This window comes from Ursus americanus, chromosome 1 (genome assembly GCF_024610735.1).
Source record: "Ursus americanus isolate L20-20 chromosome 1, mUrsAme1.1.p, whole genome shotgun sequence".
Taxonomy (NCBI): domain Eukaryota; kingdom Metazoa; phylum Chordata; class Mammalia; order Carnivora; family Ursidae; genus Ursus; species Ursus americanus.
The window spans coordinates 90,074,668-90,097,335 of NC_142127.1; the positions used below are offsets into that span (position 1 = coordinate 90,074,668).

General features: G+C 59.0%; 1 protein-coding gene across 6 annotated transcripts; it reads left to right on the forward strand.

The window, feature by feature from the left end:
- The first annotated feature begins 648 nt into the window (after positions 1-648).
- On the forward strand, positions 649-22,572 carry ASIC4 (acid sensing ion channel subunit family member 4). Of its 6 annotated transcripts, none has more exons than XM_045777591.2 (10): positions 649-1,364; positions 16,065-16,209; positions 16,304-16,431; positions 16,621-16,783; positions 17,496-17,552; positions 19,696-19,849; positions 21,217-21,308; positions 21,388-21,467; positions 21,814-21,918; positions 22,124-22,572. In XM_045777591.2, the coding sequence occupies exons 1-10, from the start codon at positions 783-785 to the stop codon at positions 22,235-22,237; spliced, it is 1,620 nt and encodes a 539-aa protein (XP_045633547.1). In that variant the 5' UTR covers positions 649-782; the 3' UTR covers positions 22,238-22,572. The 6 variants fall into 6 exon arrangements, 4 of the variants coding, with proteins under 4 accessions (XP_045633547.1, XP_087719927.1, XP_087719930.1 ...); XM_087863801.1 differs by lacking the exon at positions 16,621-16,783 and adding an exon at positions 17,922-18,009; XR_015725314.1 differs by lacking the exon at positions 22,124-22,572 and adding an exon at positions 17,922-18,009 and having other exon boundaries at positions 738-1,364; positions 21,217-21,467; positions 21,814-21,881.
- The last annotated feature ends 96 nt before the right edge of the window (positions 22,573-22,668 follow it).

Here is a 22,668-nt window from a genome sequence, read left to right on the forward strand (position 1 = left end):
AACAAGTGGCTCTCCCAAGGAGTTTCTGGAAGCAGCTGTGAGTGGGGGAGTGGGGGCAGGTGGTGGCTGGGTGCTGGCGGCAGGAGTCAGGGAGTAGGGGGATGGAGTTGGCTGACCCTTCCTGGGCGTGGTCCCGAAAAGTGGCAGAATGAACCGAGGACTCAGGGTGCAGATCCCTTCCCTGGGTGGCCTGGGAGTGGAGCCGTCTGGGGACCCCACGAGTGCCTAGGCTGTAGCCAGAGTTTGGGGGGCAGCGGACGAGGTCTAGGGCAGGGGCCGGGGATCCCTGTCCTGGGCAGGGGGACTGCCCCCGCCCCTGGCCTGGCTCTTGCCGCCAGTGGCGCCGGTGAAACGCTGTTGACATGTCCTGAATTATTAAGCGCGGGGTGGGCTCCGGAGCACATGCTGTGCGGAGCGGCTGGGGCTGCGCGGCGTGGCGGAGCAGCGCTCACTCCCTCGCTCACTCGCTCGCTCGCAGGGACACACGCAGGGGCTGACAGCTGTGCTGGTGCTGATAAGGGAAGCCACAAGGAGACGATCGAGGAGAGAGACAAGCAGCAGCAGCGGCAGCAGCAGAGGCAGCTCCAGGGCTGCGGAGCTGCTGGGAGTGGGAGTGACTCCCCCACCTCGGGCCCCCACCCTGTCCCTGTCCTCCTCCCGCTTGCCCTGAGTTTAGAAGAGCAGCCGCTGCCACCGCCACCACTCCGGAGGGCACCGGGGGCTGCTGACCAGGGAGGGACAGGGGCAGGGAGGCTCCGGCCAGTCCCAGCAGCCGGGGACAGATGCCGATCGAGATTGTGTGCAAAATTAAATTTGCAGAAGAGGATGCGAAACCCAAGGAGAAGGAGGCAGGGGATGAGCAGAGCCTCTTGGGGGCTGCACAGGGGACAGCAGCCCCCCGGGACCTGGCCACCTTTGCCAGCACCAGCACTCTGCACGGGCTGGGCCGGGCCTGTGGCCCAGGCCCCCACGGACTGCGCAGAACCCTGTGGGCACTGGCCCTACTCACCTCGCTGGCCGCCTTCCTGTACCAGGCTGCTGGCCTGGCCCGGGGCTACCTGACCCGGCCTCACCTGGTGGCCATGGACCCTGCTGCCCCAGCCCCAGTGGCGGGCTTCCCAGCTGTCACCCTCTGCAACATCAACCGCTTCCGGCACTCAGCCCTCAGCGACGCTGACATCTTCCACCTGGCCAATCTGACAGGGCTGCCCCCCAAAGACCGGGACGGGCACCGTGCCGCCGGCCTGCGCTACCCAGAGCCCGACATGGTAGACATCCTCAACCGCACTGGCCACCAGCTTGCCGACATGCTCAAGAGCTGCAACTTCAGTGGGCATCACTGCTCCGCCAGCAACTTCTCCGTGGTGAGTCCTGGGCTGGCCCACCTGGTCGGGGCGGCCAGAGGCTGGCGGGGGTGGGGGTGGGGGGCCAGAGGCGGGGGAGGTGGTGCACAGAGGCATCCTCAACCGGGCTTCCCTTCCTTCCGCCACCAGAGGCTGGCCTCGTGTCTCCCCCAAGCCTGGTGTTTCCCTCTGGCTTCCCCGGGCACGGAGCCGGGCCGCTCCTAGGGGCTTACCCTGGTGCTGCTGCCGCTCCTCTTCTTGGCTCTGCTGCTGCAGGGCCCAGGGCCGGGGCCGGGGCCCTGGAGGGGGCCCAGGGGCTGGAAGCCGGGCAGCTTGCGGGAAAGGGATGCACCGTGCCAAGGCCGGACCAACTGACCCCCACTTATCTGTTGTTCCCTTTTCCTTTTGGGGCTACTCGATTCTTCTCACCACTGGATGAGGGTGATGGGAAGAGGGTGTCTGGGGGGCTCCAGCGAGAGAGAGGGACTCAGGGCTGCCTCCTGGGGAGCTGGCCCGACCGGCAGGCTGGAAGAAACGATCTTGATCTTCGCGTACACTGGGTGCCAGTGTCTCTTCTCTGTCTCTGTGTCTCTCATACACACCCCTTTCACAGACTCTCTCACACATCCCTCTTTCATGCTGCCCCTCCAGCTTCTCCCGCTTTCCCTCCCTCCGTTTCCTGGGTCTCGCTGTTCCCTTGCCCGATTCTGGCTCTTACAGAGAATCACTCATTCACTCTTCTGTGCATGGCTCACCCTCGCTGCGACCCAGCATACACACACACACACACACACACACACACACACACACACACACACACCCCTGCTGCTGGGGACAGTTTCCTGCACTCCCTCTCTCATACTCAATGTCCCTGTCACTACACTCACGTGCACACCTGCACACCCACACACCAAGAGCTCCTCACCTCCATGCCCACATGCCAGCTCTCGCTTAGCTGCCGAGGACAGGGCCACACTGTGGATGCCATCCCCTCTCCTGATGCTCCCCCCCATCCACCTCAATCCCTCTCCCCATGTGGGGACTGCTGGTGCCACGTCTCACACATGTGTGGACAGACACACACACACACGCACACTCTCATTGGGATTGGAGTGTCCCTCCCCTGCACACCTCCCACAGTCAGGTGTGAGCATGGGGGGCGTGTCTCGTGTACTGTCTGTCTGTCTGTCAGGGCTCCATTCACCCCCTGGTATCTCTTATCCCTGGAACTCGAGCTGCCTGTCCTCAGTCCCCAGTTGACTCCCGGCATTGTGTACATGTGTGTTTGTACCCTTGTCACCACTGCCCAGCGCATATGCAAATATGTGACATCGACATGATGCCCATCCAGCCAGCCTCCAGTGGCCTGCCCCAGAGATGGGAGCGGGAGTGGGGGCTTTCCTTCCGCCCACCTAGCTGCCTCCTGCCCAGGTTCCCCTTCACTCACTGCCTCTACTAGGCCTCCTGAGGCTCCTCTCACCATCACCCGTGCCTGCAGCCTCTGGGTCCTCCTGACACTGGATGTGGGGAGAGTTGCGCAGAAACGGAGGAAGGGACAGGAAGGAAGGATGGTGCTGGGTTGGGGGGCGCGGGGCTTTTGTGTGGCTACACACCCCTCCTCTAGGAAAAAATCACTGCTCCCAAATCCAGGACTGCAGGAATCCCCAAGGAGGAGGTGAGGTGTTGAGAGTGCACATGTGGCCTTTTGGGTCCCTGGGGCCCCTCGGATGTCCTCACCCCTCAGAAGTGGGGGGGGGCAGGCAGAGCCCAGTCTCAGCAGGTGCTGTGGGGGCAGAAATCAATGGCAGCTCTGTGTCCCTGAGCATAGTTCACATCTCAGGCCTCAGTTGGGGGTAGAAAGGAAAGGGAAGTGTGTTGAAACCTCAGTGGGAAGGAGAGGAGGAGGGAGGAGGGAGAGATGGGGAAGGGGGAAGTAAGGTGAGGGAAGCAGGGGTATCCTGCCTGGCTCTAGGAAAGGAGGAGGTGCCTGGAGGTTATGGGAACAGGGAGTCTCTTGGAATCCTGAGGATGAAGAGGAGGGATGTCCCGCAGGCCTTTTCATACTCTAGGGCTGCAAAGAGGGTGAGGAGGGTAGGTGAAGTTTGTGGGTCTCAGCTTTGGGGTTGCAGCATGCCCTAGAAGAGCGGAGGGGCAAAGCAAGCACTGGGGGACAGGAAATCCCCTTTGGATCCTGCTTTCTGTGTCTCCCACCCAGTCTAGATGCCCTAGCCTTCTGCCCACGCCCCACCCCCTATTTGCTGAGTGTAACTCTCCCTTGGACCTGGCCTTCTGGGGTTGAGTCTGCTGCAAATACAACGGGGTCTGGGATTATTGACTGGGATGGCAGCCCATGATCCATGGCAGTGGGCAAGATGGGGGTATATTGTGGGGGCAAGATTGGAGAAGGGGTATGAGATGAAGACATAGGGTCTCTACTGAGGACATGAGGTCCACACAGACCCCGTAGTAACACGGAGTTCATGCTGGGGATCAGTGGTAGGGAGACGGGTACAGGGACCAGGTGGCGGGGAACCTGCCAGGGCGCGGGTGGTGAGATGGTCAGTGACAGTGACAGGCTTTGGGTAAGGGGCTGTGTTTTCTGTTGCTCTCCCTGTTTCCTCCTTCCCACTCCCCACTCTGCTGTGACCTTTCCTCTGGAATCCAAGTTAATAAATGTCACATTTTCCAGCCTATTTTTACTCCGGGTAATGCGCCCTCCCCCAGTCCCCTAAGCTGCTGCTCCTGCTTCTGTTGCCACTGAAAGCAATTGCTTTCACCCCCCACGCTCCCTGATACCCCCTCACTGACTCCCAGTCACTCACCCAGTCAACATGGAGCTTTGCATGCCTACTCCGTGCCTGCTAGGTGGCGTGGGGGAGAACAAAGAAGGGAAGCCCCAGTCCCCAGTCCCTGTCCTCAAGCAGCCTACACTCTGGCGGTGGAACAGAGACAGGGACACTCAGGAGCTTAACCGACCATGCAAGAGTTAACCAGCCATGCGAGCGCATCACGAGGTGCCAGGATTAATTGCCAAAAGAGGTACCTGAAGAGGCTGGGCTGAAGAGGGCTGCAAAGGTTCAAGGCATGAATCAGGTCTGGGAGGTCTGGAGAGAAGGGGAGAGAGCGGGGAGATGCTCCGGGCTCCACCCAGTGCTCCCCTCCACCTAGCTCACCCGGTCCCTTCTCCTCCTCTGCTCCCCCTCCTCACTGTCTCATCCCCACCCACCCCCTCCCACCTCGCCTCCTGCTCTCACCACCTATATGTTCTCTCCCTTCCTCCCGATTCCCACCACCATCTGCTCCCCCCCACCCTGGTGCTCCAAGCCCCATCCATACTTTCCCCATTGCGGCTTGCTCTCAGCCTGCCCACTTACTAGAAGGCAGAAATCACTCTTTCTCCCTAGGATTCATTTCCTTAGCTGTAAATGCAAGGGCGGCTCTAAAATTCAGCATCTCCTCTCAGCCCGGGAGCGTATGGTGGGGCGGTCAAGGGTGTGGTCCCCCCCACCCCAGCCAGACCGGCTGGATTTGAACCTCAGCTCTCCCCTTTAAGCTGGGTGGCCTTGGAGAAGTCAAAAAGCTTCCACGAGCCGCAGTTTCTCTATTCAGTAAATACAGTAGTAGAACCTAAAAAATCTGGGCTTAGCGCGCTGCCTGGTAGCATGTGTGTCCTCTGCAAGTGTCTACTGTTCCAGGGGCTACTGCCCCAACTCCCCGCTCTCTCGCCCCACTGTCGCCAGCACCACCTGCTGTTTCTGACCCCTGCACTGGCGCCTTTGCTACTGGCCATCACCTGGCCTTCCCCTGGTCTTGACACTCAGGCCCACACCCTCCCCTCCGCTATTACAGCCTTGCCAGCATTACCCTGCGACCCACCCCTCCCAAATATTCATGCACGCGTGCATGTGTGCAAGAGTGTGCACACACACTCTCCAGATCCGTGCTCTCCCGCCGGACACCTCTGGGATGGTGGAAAGGGTCTGCATCTGCCCTGTCCAGCGGGGCAGTCACTGGCCACACTGGCTATCGAGCATCTGACAGGGGATCAGTGTGACAGGGAAAATGAATGTTCAGTTCAAACGTCGCATGTGACTAGTGGCAACCATACTGGACAGCATAGTTCTTGGCGTCCGAGGAACGAGGCTCAGACTGCCAGAATGGGCAGGGCTCGGAATTCTAACTGGGGTCCAAGGATGTGAGGTGGTGGCTGTGGGCTCTGGTAGGAAGTCTCACCATCGCCAGTCTGGGCTGAGGTTCACCCAGGTTGAGCTGAGGTTAGGGTCTGTGTCTGGGGACATCGAGGTGTCTGGAAACACCACGTGAGCACATAGACCTTTCTTCCCAGGTGCAGGACATGACCTTGGTCTTTTCTCTTCCATTCTATTATCTGGAAAATTGAGGCATGGGGGAGGTGGAGAATCCTTGAGGAGGTAGGGGGAGGACCTCTCTGTGGGGTCATCCAGGCAGTCCCCAGGGAGGCAGGTGATCAGGGACCCGTGGGCCCTTCACAGCCTCAATCCCCTCTTGGCTCTCAGACTTCCCTCCCCCTTCCAGCCCTCCTTCCCCACTCGCTGGTGACTGCCGTGACTATTAATCACTCGCCCTGTTCTCTTCCTCTCTACTAATCAGGCACAATTAGACAAGGCCTCTTCCAGCTGGGCAGTCCCCCTCTCTGCCCTCCTCCCTCCTCTCCCAGCCCCACCCCAGCTGCCAGCCAGGACAGCTCCGAGGCAGGGGGAGCAGCAAGCCGGGAGGCCCTCTAGCACTCCCTGTCTCCCCCATGCCAGATCCTCGGCAGTCCCCCGCCTTCCACCCCAGCTGCCTCCTGAGCCTGTCCCCCTCCCTGGTGTGGTCAGGCCAGTACCGAGCATCTCTGCCCTGCCTCCTTGGTTGTGGGAGGGCTACCCCCAGAACATGCCAACTCTCCGCCTGTGCTGAGGGCCGTCCCTCATCCCCTTGACTCAAGAAGGGGTGGGCTTCCCATTGAGGCTGGTCCAGGCAGACAAGCTTACCTTTTATCCTCACCCTCTGCCCAGCCCTCTACCCCCTCTGGTCTCATCCTCTCCTGAGGCATGAATCTGGAGAACATTCAGTTCAACAGCTAGTTCAGGGGTGGTCGGCCTTCAGGAGCCCGCAGGTCAGGTCACGGAGGGCACACAGCAGGGAAGGGTGGGGTCTGAGCAAAACTAAAGATCGCTTACCCTGAGCTGCCACTCCTCAGCCCCAGCTAACTAGGACCCTACGGTCAGGGATGCCCAGTGGGGTGTGTGTGTGTTTGGGGGGGGGGTCCAGGGAAGCCCAAGTCTTGATTATTTTAGTAAAAATGTTCCTCATTTACAAAATACTCCGAGGGCTACCTACAACTCCCCGATTGCAGAGCCCAGTGTTTGCTCTCCCCACCTCCTGCCCCAGTGCTGGCTGTCGACCCTGTGGCCCTCCTGGAGGGGGTGCTCTCAGTTTGGCTGCTTCCCATTGGCCAGTGGAGTTGGGGTTCGGGGGCTCCGGGTGGTGCGGCCAAGCATCCAAGGGCAGGGGCTGTTATCGTTTCAGAGGACTGGTCTGCAGGGGCAGCGGGGAGGGCCATGAGGGACCTGCCCCACCCGGCCCCACTCAGCAGCCCTGTGGCCTCTTCATTAATCAGGAATCAGCCCCGAGCTGGGCTCATTATCAGCTCAGTTTCTTGTGGCACTGCCGGAAGACGCTGATTAGCATTTGAAGAAATGGCCCCTGTAATCCCCCTCCTGTCCTCCCTCTTTCTCCCCTACCCGCTCTCCTTCCTGGACCCCCACCCCTACTCTTCTGCTTCGCGGGAGGAATCTGCTCCCTCTTGTGGCTGGCAGCAGGGCTGCCTCTGCGGGGCAGGCTTGTGGGGGCAGAAAGGATCAGGGCTGGGCGGCAGGGAGGCAGGAGCATCCCAGGGAGCTCGAGGAGAGCGGAGCTTCAGGGCTGCTCAGGCTGAGGCCCCTGAGTCAGTGGATGCCACTGGGCAGGAGTAAATGCAGGGTGGAGACCGGTGGTCCGGGAGAGATGGACAGGACCCTGGAGGAGGGGATCAGGCAGCCCCAGGCTGGTGAGTTAGTGTTTCCCGGCCCTTCCAGGCTCTCTCGGCAATGCCACCTCCTTATTGTAGCTGGCAGAGGGGGTGGGGACAGCCAGAACCATGGACAGGAGACCTGAGGGTTAGGGTCTTGGAGCCATCCAGAGGAATGGGGGTGGGAAGGCAGGAGGAGGACAGAGACCCTGAGGGTGGAGACAAGAAGGTTCAGAGTGCTGTGTTTCCAGAAAGAGGGTGGGGGGCAGAGAGGGAGTGTCTGCACTTCTCCTGGCTCCCAAGCGGGGGGGCCCGCCGTGCTGGAAACCAACCTACCCCCCAAATGTTCACCATGCCCTTGGGACACCGGTTTGGGATTGGAGGGGGAGCAGTTCCAGAGACAGGCATCGGCTGCAGCAGGCCAGGCAGCGAGAGTTCAGAGAGGAGCCACGGGATGATTAAGGGGAAATGGAGGATTGATTTAGGAGGAAAGATTAAAGGAGCTAAATCCGTGGCGCTTGGCTCAGCGGTGACTAAGCGTGGACAGGATAATAGCTTACAAATGTGTGAAAGGTGTAAATACCAAACGGGGGGAGGGGAAGCGGCTCGGCGGGCCAGGGGAGCGGGGACGCGGGCTGGTCAGGCCCGCAGGGGGGCCTGGGGACCCCTGGGCGACTGCCGTGAGGGCTGGCCCCTCTCCATCCAGTGGCGGTGCGGGGGGCGAGGGAACGGGGTGTTGGGGAGCCCCAGGTTCCAAACAGGGGTTCCGTTTCTGGGGTGCAGCTCCGCGAGCCTGGTGCTGACCTCCACGTCCCACTCCCGCCCCGCAGAGGATCTGAGGTCGCGGGTTCAAATCCCATCGGAGTCAGTCTGCGCCCCTGGGCCCCAAGGCCTTTCCCGCTGCTCCCGAGCCCGCCGGCTGCCCCCGCGGAACCGCCTCCTCGGGCCCCCGCCCCGCCGTCCGGGCTCGCGCCCCTTCGGCCCTCCCGGGGCGCGGCGGGCGGCGGGAGGCGGTGTCTCCCTCCGCGGTGGAAGCCTCTGGCGCTGCTGTGTGCGGAGGTCACTTTGCCGAGGAGCCGGGAGCCGGGGGAATGCAAATGAGGCAAACCCAGGGAGGAGAGCCGAGGCGCCCGGAGGAGACGGGAGGGAGGGCTCTCGGGCGCGGTGATGGATGCCTGCCCCGCGGGAGGGAGGAGGGGGCGGCGGGGAGCGCGCGGCGGTGGGTGCGGCCCCCTGGGTGCGGGTGTGCCGGGCCTGGACGCCGGGGTGCGTGTGCGGGGGTGGGGTGGGGGGCGCACACCCACCCACCGCAGCCACCGCCACCGCCACCGCCACCGCCACCCTCTCGGTCTTGGTCCCGAACTCCCACCCGGCAGTGGGTGTGTGCTCCACTGTGTCAACACAACTCTACCGAATAACTTTGCATCGAGGGGCGGCAATGTCAGGGAAGGGCTTCGTTACAAATTAAAAATATTCCCGCCTGGAAAAATGACTTTCTAGGGTCTAAGGCCTACGTGGTTGCTACCTGGGAACAGGTTTGCCTGTTTACCTGCGTGCTGGAGGCCCCGAGCTCTCCTCTCCCGTGGAAACGCGGCGCACGCCTGGAATCATCGCATTCTGCTACGGGCCCCAAGCTCTCCGGGCTCCCAGCTCGACCTGAGCCTGGAGTCGCGCGGCCTCGACAGTCCCCTACTTCTCTTCCCTCACAGCTCACACATTTACATTTGAACAAACACCGCTCCGATTTCCTCCTGGGCTGGGAGCCCGAGCGCTTCAACCTTGGGGCGGAAGTCGCTCAGAAAAGCCCCTGGGTGGCTGTGGGGGTGTGGTAGGGGAGGAGGCCAGGCCCGCTTGGGGGATGGGGGGTGCGCGTTCTGCTCAGTCTCCGCTGTGTGGCAAGATCTGAAGCCCTTCCTGTGTGGGTGAGAAGATTTCCTCTCCGACCCAAATCCAACTCTTGTCCCACTGCCCGGGCACTTGGGCGGCTCCCCCCGTCCCAGCAATAATCACAACTAGTAATGATCTGCCTATACCTGTGGTTGTCGGGTGTTGGGTTCCCCACTGCCGTTCACCCGCTTTTAAGTGTAGGCGGCTCAATAAACACGTTTTGAATGAACGAATCCCTCTGCAGTCAGACAGCAAAGGCCCTCAGGGCAGAGACCGTCTGTTTAGTTCTCTGAACCGTCCCCAGCACCAAACACGGTGCCCGACACATGGCACAGGCTCAGAGAGTAGTGTTGGGCATGTGAGTGTCGTGTGAACACCCGCCGCTCTTGAGGACCTACTATGTTGTTGGTGCTGTGCCGCTGTGTATCCTCATCGCACGGTGGGTACGAGCACAGACTTGGGCTCCAGACTGCGGGGCATGTGCTGCGCTGTGTGCTGTGACGCAGGCAGGGCCCTTACCCTCTTGGGGCCTCTATTATCCTGCCTATAAAATGGGCATAAGTGACCTCTGCACATGGAGGATGAAGTATAGGATTAAGGAGTTAATTTATATGAAGCGCTGAGGACCATGCTTGGCATAGGGTAAGCACTAAATAAATGTTAGGTGTTGCTGTTCTTTATGTATATTATCTCTTTCCTCATGACACCTCTGAAGGGTGCCTGTTATTATTCCCATTTGACAGGTGAAAAATGGAGGATCAGAGAGGTTAAATGGCCAAACCCAAATCCCACAGACAGTAAAGGCAGGGCCCAGATGTGAAGCAGGGTGGGCTTCAGGCCTGTTGGCCTGGGTGCTGCTTCCCAGCCAGTAGGAGATCCGTATCTCAGAGCTGGGGGGGTTCCGCTCTGACAGATTGCTGAGAGAGCCTTCACCCCTCTACCGAGGTGCATGGGGCCCAGAGAATGGGACACTGGGACTCCAAGATCAAAACGCGGCTCCAATGTCAAGTATACTCTTCAATATGAGAAAGAAAGAGGGAAACAAAGAAAAAAGCTAGCATTTGGCAAGAAGCTCCATTCACAAATGTACACCCCATACCACCGCCCGCTGCCTTCCCTGAGCGCCCTTCCCCGCATCACTTTCGGAACGTCTCTCTCACCCTCACGGCTAACTTTAGGAGGAGAAATTACCACTTCCCTTTAACAGATGTGCCATTCTAGGCTCAGAGAGATTAAATCACGCGCCCGCACCCAAGCTGGTTTGTCCGAGGTTGGTGGCAGAGCCGGGATTTGAACCCTGTTCTGTAGGACTCCAAAATATGTGCCCTTTTCCCCAAGTTAAGAAGCTATGTTCTGTGTATCCATTGCCGGCACCCCCTCCAATGGTCGCTGTCTGCCCCGGATTCTTCTCAGTCTCTACAGCACTCTTCTTGCTAACGTTCAGGCCTCAGGCATGTGATCTCACTTTGCAGATGCCTTTTACCTACGCTCCGTGCAATCACCCCGTGAAATAAGTCAGGCAAGAATTTCTATTCCCACTTGACAGATGAGGAAACAGGTGCAGAGAAGTCAAAAAGTCACTTTATTAGCCAAGGTTACACAGGCTGTCCGTGCTGGAGCTGAGGGGGCATCAGGGTCTGCTGACTCCCCGGGGGGGTTAGAGGAGAGTGTTGGGGCCAGTGGGGGAGAGGGACTGGACTCTAGTTCTGAATTTGCCCTGTCTTCCTCTGTGCCCTTGGATATGTACCTTGCCACCCCCAGGTTTCTGTTTTGGCCTTTATAAGACCAGCATAGACACTTGAGTTGGTGCTTTGAGTTGGTGCTTGAGTTGGTGCTTTCTTCCTGCCCCAGTGAGGATAGAGAAGGCTTTGAACTTGGACGCCGCGGCCACCCCCGGGTGTTGTTCAAGAGTTGTTCAACCTGCTGTGCTAGTCGGGGTCCAGGACCAGAGAAGACGCACCCCCCTTCCAGAGGCCCCCTGTGGACTCCAGGGCACTGTAGGGTTAAGGGGAATTCATTCCAGGGGCCTGCCAAAGGCCTGGGGCTGGAAGCATCAGGGGAGGGCTAATGGAATGTGGGGGGATGAAGGTACTGTGGAAAAGGGGGGGGGGAGGTGCCAGGGCCTTAGCAGAGGCAGGGTGCCCAGAAGGTGGTTGAGATAAAAGCCCAGGCCGCAGATTAGCTCTGGGATTAGCCCAGCCTCGGCTGCTCTGGGCTGCTTCTTATCTCCTGGAGGCCCAGGGCCCTCTCCCCCACAGCTCTGAGCCCTGGCCCTGCTAATTGCCTGTTAACCCCGTGGGCTCCAGTGGGCTCTGAGACTGCAGGGAGGATGAGGGGTGGGGAGGGCTGGGGGCGCATGCAAACCAGCCAGCCAAGGAGAGCTTTCCAGGGAAATGGGAGCTGTGGATAGATGGAACCCAAGGGACTGTGAGGAGCCATCGCTCAGAGTAGAGAGCTCTGGACAGATTGCTCCCAAGCTCTGACGTTGTCTGGGGCAGACCTGGAGGAGGGGTCAGGGAGAAGGACAGAAGCACACTGGGGAGGGGTTCCTGGCTTGACAGGGGCAGTTTCGGGCCCAGGGAAAAGTCTAGTAGGAAGACAAGAGACAGAGACCAGACACCTAGGCTAAGGATAAACAGGGTGCAGATGCAGAAGTCAAAGGAATAGAGAGGACAGGGGGCAGCCAGGCCAACGGGAGAGGAAGACAGAGGCTAGGGTGACAGGCTGACAGAAGGCAATGGACGGAGAAACAGAGGCTAGATGGATAATTTCTCAGATGTTGAGGACAGCCAGGCCAGGAGAATTAGGGAAGGGCCTTGAGACACAGACCGAGATCAGGGGACAGAGACTAGGGAGGCAAACCCAGGTAGGGTTCAGGCCAAGAAAGGGTAAAGTGCTCTGAGAGGGACAGGCAGAGGGCTGGCCAGAAAAAGGTAAGGGAGGCCTCCAAGAGTCCACACACAGCACGGACAGATTACCATCTAGAAGCTGTTCAGCCTGGGTCCAGAAAGATTCTGGGAGGTCATGAGCTTAGCCTTGGATCAGGAAGGTGGACCTGGGAGTTAAGGCAGAGAGTGGGGGCAGGGGGGCAGACCAAAGGAAGAGGTGGAGGTCTGACATGGGGACAGGGCCCAAAGGCTGATGGTGGGTCATTTGGAGACAGAGCCGCAGCCCATGAAGGCACATCCTGGCCCCGCACCTGCCCCTCTCTGTTGCTGGGCTCCGGACTCTCCTGTACACACACCCTCCTTCTGGGCCAGTCCATGGGGAAGAGAGCAGTGGCCAGCCTGGGGGACCTGGAGGCGGAGCTGCCGTGCCGTCTCCATGGAAGAGGCTGCGGGCTGTGCCTCCACCAGAGTTCTGCCACTTAGGAGCTAGTGGTCCACCTGCCGCTGCCTGCCTGGCCCGGGGACCGTCTCCGGGGCAACGCTCTGCTCTGCCCAGCAGTCGGGCCTGACCTGGGCCTTGCAGGTGGCCCTGCCAATCTGGCCTGTCCGTTCCCTGCAGAGTATATCCATCAGACCCAGAGCTCTTCCCCCTCGCTCGCTCCCGCTCTCGCTGCACCACCAGCTCAAGGGCAGGGGGGCCAGGAACCGCCCCCCCCCCTGCAAAGTCATTGTAGTCAAAACCTTCCCAGTTACCTCTGCCCTGCACAGGGCTGGCCTCCGGGTCACGCAGCGTGTGTCTATACGAACACGTTGGAGGATCAGGAGCCTACCAGGAACACCCAGGATCAGGAGCCTACCAGGGTCATGTGTTCACTGAATCCCTGTCCTCATTTCCTTGCTGTGTGCCCTTAGCCAAGTCACTTTCCCTTTTTGAGCTGCCTCACCATTAAATGGGGGCAACAATACTTTCCTCGTGTGGTTTTCTGGAAGGCTCAAAGGAGAAAATAAGTCAGAAGCACCATAGCTCCGGACCTTTAGAAGGGCTCACCTGACCCTCCTTCCCTCCACCTCAAGCCTCCTTCTACAAGTTGTGCTGGGCTCTTTGCAAGCCAAGATGGTAAACTGGGGCTCTCAGCCATGGGGAGGCCACAGTCCCATGCGCTGGGCTGAGCTGTGGAGAGGCCATGATGATTTCTGGTGGTCAGGGAGAGCCAAGGTACTGCAGCATGGGCGGGGGGGTGGGCAGCTCACTAACCCAGTCCCCCATGGAGCCCATGCCTTGTTAGCCTCTCAACCAGAGCATACCTTACCACTGGCTGCATCTTTTTGGCCCTAAGTAGGAAGAGGGTGGTGCCTTGAGATTTGAGGCAAATATTTATCTATTCCTCCCATCTGTCTTTCCTACACTCCGGGGGATCCAGGAATCTTGCCCCTAGCCTTTTCCGGGTTCCCCTCCCTCCAGTGACAGGTCAGAGCGCAGGTCAAAGTGGAGCTGTCTTCTTACTGGACTCTCACCCGCTCCTTTCGGGCCTTTCTACTTGAAGTGCTGTGCATGGACCAGCAGGTTGTTAGAAACGCGGCATCTCCCACGTTACTTTTAGCAAGGTCCCCAGGTGCTTTGTGCACACATTAAAGTTTGAGAAGCACTGATCTCAAGACCTTGGTAAATCAGCCCACCTCTTGGAGCCTCCATTTCTTCATCTGTGGGATCTAGGGTGGTTGTGAGAATCCCATTGGAAAGAGAAGGTGAAGCATTTAAGCTTTAGGGCCTGGGCGTGGCAAATGCTCTGGGACTGTCAGCGTGCCTCCTCCTGCCCCAGCATGGAGTGGGCAGGGGTGATCCGGGCAGGGCCAAGGACCAGAGCCCAAAAGCTGCTGAGGGGGCAGAGCAGGAGGGGCGGGACAGGAGAGGAACTGAGAGGCAGCGGATCTGCAGAACAGAGTGAGGAAGGTGTATGGGAGTGGAGCGCAAGGGAAGGAGGAAGAGGGGAAAGGGGGACAGCTGGGCATGGAGTTACACTCCTGCCTCATTTCCGCTGGGCAGGGCCTAGAGGGAGCCGGCGTGGCTTGGTGGGTGGGCAGCTGCCAGAAATGGGTTGTGGGAACAGCTCAAGTCTTGCATTCGGATGAATTCCACTTCTCCCACTGACTAGTTGACTGGATGTGTGACCTTGAGCAAGTCACATCACCTCTCTGAGCGGTCGTTTCCTGGTCTATAAAAACTAGGTTAATTACACCTACCCATACCAGAGTTGCTGAGTGCGTGAAATGGGACAGGGATGGATGTAGCCATAGTTTGTAAATTGGACGATTCTTGTTATGCACCCATTTTTGTTTGAGGACCAAGAGGCAGGGTGTGTGAGAGGAGAGCATCACCAGGGCGACTGATTACCCTAGGGGGCATGGGAGACTTAACTCTGTTCCCCAATAAGGGTGCCCCAGGTCCCCAGTTCTTAGAGATTCTCCCTCCCGCTGCCCCCAACCCAGCCCCTCTCGCCCCTCTCTCTTCTACACCGTCTCTCTGAAGCTAGGCATTTAGGATATCTTTTCCCCAACCTCGCCGGCCGGTGCCTTCTCTCCCAGCTTTTACCAGTGTGAAATGTTCCCAAGGAGAGGGGAGGGAGAGGGGGAGAGTGATTGAGTGCACTGACCCCTTGCCCCCCGGGAAGGTGCTGCCTGTGATGGGTTTGACCCGGGGGCTCGTCTCAGTGGGGTGAGCCTGGCAACGGGGAACTTGCCTCCGCCGCTTCTTTGACCCCGCCTCCGCCCCAGCTGCTCCCCAACGCCCCTTCGCAGCTACGGCCGGCACGACCTCGGCTTCCATCTCCGGGGCGCCAGCGCCATCTGGTGTCGATACTGGGTAACTCTCCGTACGGGAAAAGGGAGCTTCGTCGAGTGCGGTAGTAATGGCTTGTAAGCATCCCTTGTGCTAGGCACTGGGCCAGGGCTGGAGACAGCAGACAAGTTCATTGCTCCTGTGTGTCAAAACCTCAGTGGGCGAGAGGTGGACACCGGACAAGGAGACAAACAGATAAACAAGATCATCTCAGGTCTTGATAAGTACTTAGCAAACCGAGGAACACCTTGATGGATGGAGGGTGACGTTGAATGTGTGTGTGGTATATGTGCAGAGGTGACAGCTAACCTGGCCAAGGGAGGGATGGGGGAAAGCATTCCAGGTGGGGGAACTGAATGAAAAAGGGCCAGAGGAAGGAAGGGGCTCCGTAAGTTTGAATTTGTCGCCGAGATCCGGGGCTGGAGTGCCAGGAGAGGTCACACCGCATGGAGATTTTCAGGCCACGAAAGGAGCTGGGCTTATTTCTCTGGGAAATGTTGGGTTTCAAGCCAGCAAGTGACTCGATCGGATCCATGCACTTTACAACGGGCACTCTGGCTACTGTGTGGGGGCAGGGCCTTGTGAGAGGCAAGGATGGATGAAAGCAGACCAGTTAGGAGCCCACCGCCAGGTGGGAGATGATGGTGAAGGAGATGATGAAGAAGGCATGAGATGGAAGGGAAGTGGTTGGATTCTAAATACATTTCAGAAGTAGAATTGCCCAGCACACATGCTGGATCCAATGCAGGGGTGAGGGAGAGGGAAGTGTCAAGGATTCTGACTTGAGAAACTGGATAGAGGGTGGGACCCTTTAATTAGAGGGGGGGCACAGGCTTTGGGAAGATAGCAAGAGTTCTGCTATTGATATTTTACGCTGGAGATGCCTTTTAATTACCTAAGAGAGGATGTCACTAGAAAAGACACTGCTTGGCGAAGAGGCTGGGCTGCAGACTGCTTACTGTTGGACACTGCTGTGCGGGCAGGTGCAGTGGCCCTCTCACAGGATAAGGAACCTGGAGCTTAAGGAATTGTCCTAGCCCCTCTGTTCATCTCCTCTCCTCCTCTCTCTCACCCCACAGGTCTATACTCGCTATGGGAAGTGTTATACCTTCAACGCAGATCCACAGAGTTCGTTGCCCAGTCGGGCGGGGGGCATGGGCAGTGGCCTGGAGATCATGTTGGATATCCAGCAGGAGGAATACCTGCCCATCTGGAGAGAGACAAGTATGCAGGGAAAGGGATGGGGGCCAATTTGGGGGCTCCAGCCTGGACCCTCTGCCCAGGATGGGTTTCCAAAAGTACCATCTCCATTGTGCAGACGAGACCTCGTTTGAGGCTGGCATCCGAGTGCAGATCCATAGCCAAGAGGAGCCCCCCTACATCCACCAGTTGGGCTTCGGAGTGTCCCCAGGCTTCCAAACCTTTGTGTCCTGCCAGGAACAGCGGGTGAGCACCTCCAGTCGGGCCCTAGATCGGGCATTGGGCAGGGTCTTTGGGCTCAGAGGGGATGCTGACCGGACCTGCCCTCCAACGCTCACCGCCCGCCACCTCCCCCCATGGACTTTGCTGGAGCTATGGGCAGTGGAGGGCCAGGTGGGACTTTGAGGCGTGACCCCATATGCCCCACCTCTGCAGCTGACCTATCTGCCCCAGCCCTGGGGCAACTGCCGGGCGGAGAGCAGGCTCCGGGAGCCTGAGCTTCAGGGCTACTCAGCCTACAGCGTGTCTGCCTGCCGGCTGCGCTGTGAAAAGGAGGCCGTGCTTCAGCGCTGCCACTGCCGGATGGTGCACATGCCAGGTGGGCACCCTCCCCTCCCGCCAGCCCTCCGGGCCGCCCTGCCAGGCTCCAGAACCTCCAGGGGCGGAACGCTGTGCCCGCGCACGAGCAAACGCGTGTGTACCACAGCATGTATGCGTGTCTATAGGCCCGTGAGTGCACGCGTATGTGTTTGGGATTTTTAAAAAAGAGTTATTCATTTATTTCTTTGAGAGAGAGAGAGAGAGAGGAGGAGGGGCAGAGGGAGAGAGAGAGAAGCAGACTCCCTGCTGAGCACGGAGCCACACGGGGCTCGATCTCATGACCCTGAGATCATTAACTGAGCTGAAACCAAGAGTCGGACATGTAACAGACTACCCCCCAGGCGCCCCTGTTTGGGATTTTATGTGTTTTCACGTACGCATCTGGAAATGCACACGTGCGTGCTTGTGGCACATTAATATGTACATTTGTGCTTGTACTAGGGGGTCGTGTGCACATGCTTGAACACAGGCATACACGTGTGTGTGTATATGCGTGCGTGCAAGTGTGTACATGTTTGCATGAGTATATGCATGTGGACATTTCAAGCGTGCATGCATGCGCATGTGGAAGCCCCTGCATGTATAGGGATGTGCAAACATGTGTGTGTGTGTGCATGTGTGTGCGTGCACGTGTGTGCCCACATTTGGGAATGTGGTGTGGGAGAGGGGGTGGAATTGTAGACTCCAGGAATAATCTTCTCTCCTTTCAGGCAATGAGACCATCTGCCCGCCAAATATCTACATCGAGTGTGCCGACCACACACTGGGTCCGTGCTGCCTTCTCCCTTCCCCTGCCCCTCGGTCATCCTCCTCTTCATCTCTCTGTCCACCGTTCTCCTCACTGCCTTGGCCCCCCTCCTCCTAGTCTCTCCCTGGATGGTTCTTCCTGGGGTTGAGCCTTATCCCATACTTCCAGGGGTTCTGTGGACTTGGCAGGTGTGGACACTTGGGTAAGTGGAGGCAGCAGGGTGGGGGGTGCAGAAAACCCAGGACTGGGAGTGAAGGGCTGGGCTTCTGTTGTGGCTCAGCAAATGAGCTCACCCTCTCTAGGAAAGTGAAAGGATTTCTCTCTCAGTCTGAGGGGAGATGCGCTGCTGAGTATCAGTGTGGGTAAGGCACACCCCATCTATCCATAGGTCTCACTTGGGCTGCGAGTCACTCATTCTTTCATCCATCCATCCATTCCTTCTTCTGCAGACGTTGCAGCCTGGGCTGGTGCTGGAGGTGAGAGTGGGTACAAGAGGCTGTCCTTGTGGAGCTTCCCAGCCCGAGAGGCTGTGGACGGGCACCGTGATGGCTCAGCACTAGCCCTGGCACGGGGGAAACTCAGGGATGCTACAGGGCCTCAGGGAGGGGCATGCAGCTCGAAGGCGGGAAGACCCTTGGAGGAAGTGATTGGCTGAGACTGGAAGGGTGTGGAAGCGCCAGGCTGGTGAAAAGTAGGGGCATGATCTAGGCAGTGGGAACAGTTCCATGCTAGACATCTGTGCCCCTCCCCCCCACCAAAGGTCAGCAAGGCACGGCCAGAGGGCAGAGAACACAGGAGGAGGTGGTAAGAGCGGCAGAGGCTCTGGGAAGCCCGCAGCGGCTCAAGGCAAGGCAAGAACGCCCTCTGATGTTAGATCAGCTGTGGATGACTGGATGGCGGGAGTAAGAGCAGAAGCAGGGCAAGCGGTCAGGAGGGCTTTGCATTCATCCAGATGGCGGGGCCACGCGGAGGGAGAGACAGGATGGGCAGTGGAACCACACTGAGATCTTCTCTGTCCCGCATCCCAACCGCATCAGCCAAAGGCGCAACGGAAGGACGGACGGTTAATGAAGGGGCAGCTGTGCGAGCAGGGACATGGGAACCACCTGGATGGTGAAACTCCACAGAACTAGCAACACCAGGCAGCCTTGACTTGTGCAGGCCTGAGGCGGTAAAGGGAAGGAACACCGCTGGACAGAGATCTGTGGCTGTCCCAGAGGACAGGAGCTATGGCCCCAAGATGGGGAAGCAGCCTCGGCCGAGCCATGGCCTGGTGGAGAGGAAGCCCTGGCATCCGTCTCCTCCTTACCTCTGACCCTCCTGGGGTATCTCCCATGGGCCCACCCCAACCCAAATCCAGAAGACGAGGGAGTCTGGCTGATGCATCCAGCAGAGAGCCCCGCCTCCCGGGCACAGAGAAAAGTAGAGAGTGGAGGACGAATCTGAAGAGGGGAACAGAGAAAATCTAGCATATTTTTAAAAAAGATTTGTTTATTTATTTATTTGAGGGGGAGAAAGAGAGAGAGAGAAAGGGCCCATGTGTGCACACAAGTAGGGGGAGGGGCAGAGGGAAAGAATCTTCAAGCAGACTCCCTGCTGAGCATGGACCCATGAGATCAGGACCTGAGCTGAAACCAAGAGTCGGATGCTTACCTGACTAAGCCACCCAGAGGCCCCGAGAAAATCCAGCATATTAAACATAGCATTTGTCTTTCTGCCCATCTGTCCATCCACCCACCCACTCATGCACTCATCCATCTGCATATGTAAAAACAAGCATATAATCCCATTCATCCAGCATCCTCTCCGAGCCTTGTGTGTGTCTGAGGCCTCGTGTGATTGATTAGCTCTGACGGATGGGCTGTGTCCTCCGTCTGAGCCATGAGGACTTCTCGGCCCGGGGGGGCTGGGCCACAGAAGGATAAGCCTGTAGGAGGGTGCTGGGGGATTCTGTCTTCACCCGCTTTCTTAGGTAGTCTGAAGCTGGTCTAGGAAGGAACCCCCAGCGAGTCTCCCCTAGGCAGTGCCAGGGCGGCCAACAGAGGCTCTCCCTGTGGACGTGCCTGCCTCAGGACAGCCCCTCCGCCTTCTCCCAGCAGCTAGTGGGCCTCTGGGCCACCCGCCCTCCCCCCCCCACTGCAGTTGGTGCCTCTGTGTTGCAGACTCCTTAGGCGGGGGCTCCGAGGGCCCATGTGTCTGCCCTACTCCCTGCAACCTGACTCGCTATGGGAAAGAAATCTCCATGGTCAGGATCCCCAACAGGGGCTCAGCCCGGTACCTGGCAAGGAAGTACAACCGCAATGAGACCTACATCCGGTACGTGTGTGTGTGTGTGTGTGTGTGTGTGTGTGTGTGTAGTGGAGGCCACCCTCCACAGGCCCGGCGCATGGGGTAGACTGGGGAGTGGGCTGCATCTTTCATACTAACGAGACTCCTGCCAGGGATGTCTTTCACAATCCTTTTCCTCTAATTAATCCCTAAGTGTCCTCCAAGTCACATCCTGTGTCCCCACCTCCAGGGAGGCCCCCCTTTTATTTAAATAAAGATTTTCATTTATTTGAGAGAGAGAGAGAGAGAGAGAGAGAATGAACAGGGGGAGGGGCAGAGAAAGAGGGTGAAGCAGACTCTGGGCTGAGCAGAGAGCCTGACATGGGGCTTGATCCCTCCCCCTGAGATCATGACCTGAGCCGAAGGCAGCCCTTAACCAGCGGAGCTGCCCAGGAGCCTCCAGGGAGTCCCTTCTCGATCCAAACACCTTTCCTCTGAGCGCCCACAGCAGCCTGTACCCCTCTCTCTCTCATTGCACCCACCCATTGTTCTGCCCTCTGCTGTTTTTCTCCCCCAGCAACCCGGGGGCCATTAAATGCGCACTGAGGGAATGCTGTGCTGAGGGAGAGAGACAAGGTGGCCAGACGGGAGGAGAGGCCTCACTGAGCCTTGGGTCTGGTTCCCTGCAGCCAGTCTACAAATGCTGAGCCTCTTGTGGGTGCCAGGGTGCCAGGGGTGGGTCCTGTGGGGACAGAGATGATTACACCACAAAGCTCCTGCCACAGTGTGTGGACGAGGCCATATTTGATGGTGTGATCCCGACTGTCAGGCCTCCACTGAGATTACCAAGCAGGGCAGATGAAGCAGGGGAGGCATGAGCCGGGCCTCTGAGGACCCTGGGTGTGGGAGAGGAGGAGACAGGGGAGGCCTCCCAACTAGAGAACTGTGGGATTGTACAGAGACGAGCCTGAGCGGAAGCGAGGCTGTGTGGAGAGAAGCAGATAAGAAAGCAGTCTGGCTCAGAAGGCGCAGATCATGGGCAGTCTTGGAAGTCCGGAAAAAGAATTTGGGGGTGGACTGCTGGGCAATAGGGAGCCACTGAAAGTTCTAGAGAGGTATTATGTGTTGATGCAGAGTGAATGCCATCTGCTGCTTGACAGCAGAAGGCAGGAGGGACTCCTTCAGGCGCGGGAGTCTGAGTTTGCTCTCCCAGACCCTTGGCTAACCCTCAAAATATGAAACAGACACGCCTCTAGGACGGTCTCTCCTCCCAGCCTTTGGGAGTCTGAGCGTGGTGGTCCCTGGCTTCTTGGGGCAGGGGACCTCAGATCATGATGTGCTGGACCTGGGATGTCCCTGCCAGCCACCTCCTCAGGAGGGCAGCCCCACAGGGACACTGCTTCCTGCCTCCACAGGGAGAACTTCCTGGTCCTCGATGTCTTTTTTGAAGCCCTGACCTCTGAGGCCATGGAGCAGCGAGCAGCCTATGGCCTGTCAGCTCTGCTGGGTGAGATGCGGCCCTGACTCGTTTCCGCGGGGGTGGAGCAGCCTAGCCTGTACCTCTGACCTGCTCTCGTGCTCCCCAGGAGACCTCGGGGGACACATGGGCCTATTCATCGGGGCCAGCATCCTCACACTACTGGAGATCCTGGACTACATCTATGAGGCAAGGGACGGGGGCCTGGTGGGGGGGCCCCCAGACGGGGGATGGAGGCTGGGAGGAGGGGCTGTGGGAAAAGTGGCGGGGAGGTGGGGGTGCAGTACAGGCTTCCTGGTGCAGTCGGCCTGGCTGCAAGACCAAGCTTGGGGTTTGGGGCCTGGGTCTCCTGATGGGCTGGAAGGCGTGAGGGTGCTGAGGAGTTAGGAGAAGGGGATGGGTGGGGAAGATGAGGGAGGCCTCCTGGAGGTCTTCTGGGGCAGCAAGTCCTACAAGGTGAGCCCCGGTGAGGCCTGCCCTTCTCCTCTACCAAGTTTCCTGAGCCCACTACTGTCCCCCAACCCTGAACCCCAAGGTGTCCTGGGACCGCCTGAAGCGGGTGTGGCGTCGGCCCAAGACCCCCCTGCGGACCTCCGCCGGCGGCATCTCCACACTGGGGCTGCAGGAGCTGAAGGAGCAGGTGAGGTTGAGCCACCCCCCCCCCCCCCCCCCAGCGCAGCCAGTGCCCCTCCTGGGACTGAGGCCTCAGCAACTTTGAAACTCCGGCCCTTGCCTGTCAGAGATGCCCTGGAGCGCCCTCCCCAGGGCACAAGGAAGGGCTGGCTGTGTGGGGCCTGAGGGTCTGGCTTGCATTCTCCATGTCTCACTCCCTCTTCACCTTGCAGAGTCCATGCCCCAGTCGGGGCCGTGCTGAGGGCGCGGGAGCCAGCGGCCTGCTCCCCAACCACCACCACCCTCCTGGCCCCCGAGGAGGCCTCTTTGAAGACTTTGCTTGCTAGGATGGTGCTGTGTCTAAAAAGACCCAGGAGTCTGGAACCCCTCCCTGGATCTCCAATAGTCTCCTCCTGCTCCTGGGACACAAGGCCTGGGAGCAGCCCAAGGGGAGAGGGAGAGGGCGGTGCTCACTGGGAGGGTAGGGACTCAGCTCAGGCTCTCACCAGTTCTGGTGCCAGTGGCTTCGCACAAGGGTCCTTCTTGTCCAACCCCCCCCCCCCCCACGCCCAGGCTGCTGCCCAGGGAGGGCTGGAGGGGAGGGAAGGAGTGGAGTGAGGGAGGTGGAGGAAGGGGCCCACCCCAGTAGGTGTGGAACCCCCTGTATATTTGTATATATTTAGGGAGGACAGGGTGGGGGTGGGGGTACAGATGTAGAACGTGGGTGGGGCTATGGGGGTGGGTGATTCAGGGACAGCCAGGGTCCCAGCCCTAGAAT